The following is a 1,324-nucleotide window of genomic DNA, read 5'->3' as shown; positions in this document are numbered from 1 at the left end:
AGATAGCACACAATGTCGAAGCTTACATCGACGATGTGGTCGTCAAGTTCAAGACCGCCGACAATCTTATCGCCGACCTCGAAGAAACGTTCACCAATCTAAAAAGATATAGATGGAAGTTGAACCCTTCAAAGTGCATCTTTGGAGTCCCATCTGGCATACTCCTAGGCTACATCATCAGAACCTACGGTATCAAACCCAATCCCGATAAGGTCTCCGTCATCACCAACATGAAACGACCAACTTGTGTTAAGGATATACAAAAGCTCACAGGGTGCATGGCTGCTCTCAGCCGCTTTATATCATGCCTCGGTGAAAAGGGTCTATCGTTTTTCAAACTCCTCAAGGCTTCTGAGTGCTTCTCTTGGTCGGAGGAGGCAAATACAGCTTTCGAGCAGCTCAAGTTGTTTCTAACGAAGCCTCTGATCATCACGGCGCCTCAACCAGATGAAACCCTACTGATCTACATTGCCGCCACTTCTCACATCGTTAGCACAGCTATCATCATCGAACGTGAGGAAGCTAGGCACGCCTACAAGGTACAATGTCTGGTCCACTTCATTAGCAAGGTTCTTAATGAGTCCAAAACTCGTTACCCTCAGGTTCAAAAGTTGTTATATGCTATTCTAATGATGTCACACAAGCTATGCCATTACTTCAAGTACTACAAGATCGCTGTGGTCACCGAGTTCCCTCTGGGGACATCCTCCGCAACAAAGAGGCCAACAGCAGCATCATCAAGTGGGTTGTCAAGCTTGGTACTTACTCCATTGAATTCAGAAGCTGGCCTACCATCAAGTCATAGGCGCTCGCTGACTTCATCGCTGAGTGGACCGAGATTCAAGAGCCCATCCCCACTACTTGCCTCGAGCACTAGGTGATGTACTTCGATGGCGCCCTCAACATCAACGGTGCTGGTGCTAGCATTCTATTCATTTTGCTGACCAAAGATAAGCTTTGATACATACTCTGAATTCACTTTTCAGCCTCCAACAATGCCGCAGAATATGAAGCATGTCTCCATGGGCTCCATATAGCCATCGAGCTCGGCGTCAAACGCCTCATGGTATATGGAGACTCTGCGCTGGTCATCAACCAACTAAACAAAGATTGGTCTTGTTCTAGTGAGAAGATGGATGCATACTGTGCCAAAATTAGGAAACTCGAAGGGAAGTTCTACGGTATTGAGTACCACCACATGGTACGAGATCAAAATTAGCTCACTGACCACCTATCTAACATAGGCTCTTCACGTGCCGTGATTCCGCCTGGGGTCTTCGTTCAAGATCTCTTTACACCATCCATTAAGGAAGAGAAGGAAGTT

At 46.7% G+C, this 1,324-nt stretch overlaps 1 protein-coding gene across 1 annotated transcript; it reads left to right on the top strand.

Annotated features, from left to right (window-relative positions):
- The first annotated feature begins 278 nt into the window (after nucleotides 1–278).
- LOC136531223 (uncharacterized) lies at nucleotides 279–1,037 on the top strand. The gene is made up of 2 exons (XM_066523905.1): nucleotides 279–758; nucleotides 987–1,037. Exons 1-2 carry the CDS (start codon nucleotides 279–281, stop codon nucleotides 1,035–1,037), a joined length of 531 nt encoding a protein of 176 aa, XP_066380002.1.
- The last annotated feature ends 287 nt before the right edge of the window (nucleotides 1,038–1,324 follow it).

This window comes from Miscanthus floridulus, unplaced genomic scaffold (assembly GCF_019320115.1).
Source record: "Miscanthus floridulus cultivar M001 unplaced genomic scaffold, ASM1932011v1 fs_307_3, whole genome shotgun sequence".
Taxonomy (NCBI): domain Eukaryota; kingdom Viridiplantae; phylum Streptophyta; class Magnoliopsida; order Poales; family Poaceae; genus Miscanthus; species Miscanthus floridulus.
Note: the sequence above shows the minus strand (reverse complement) of the source record. Positions and strands in the feature narration are given on the sequence as shown.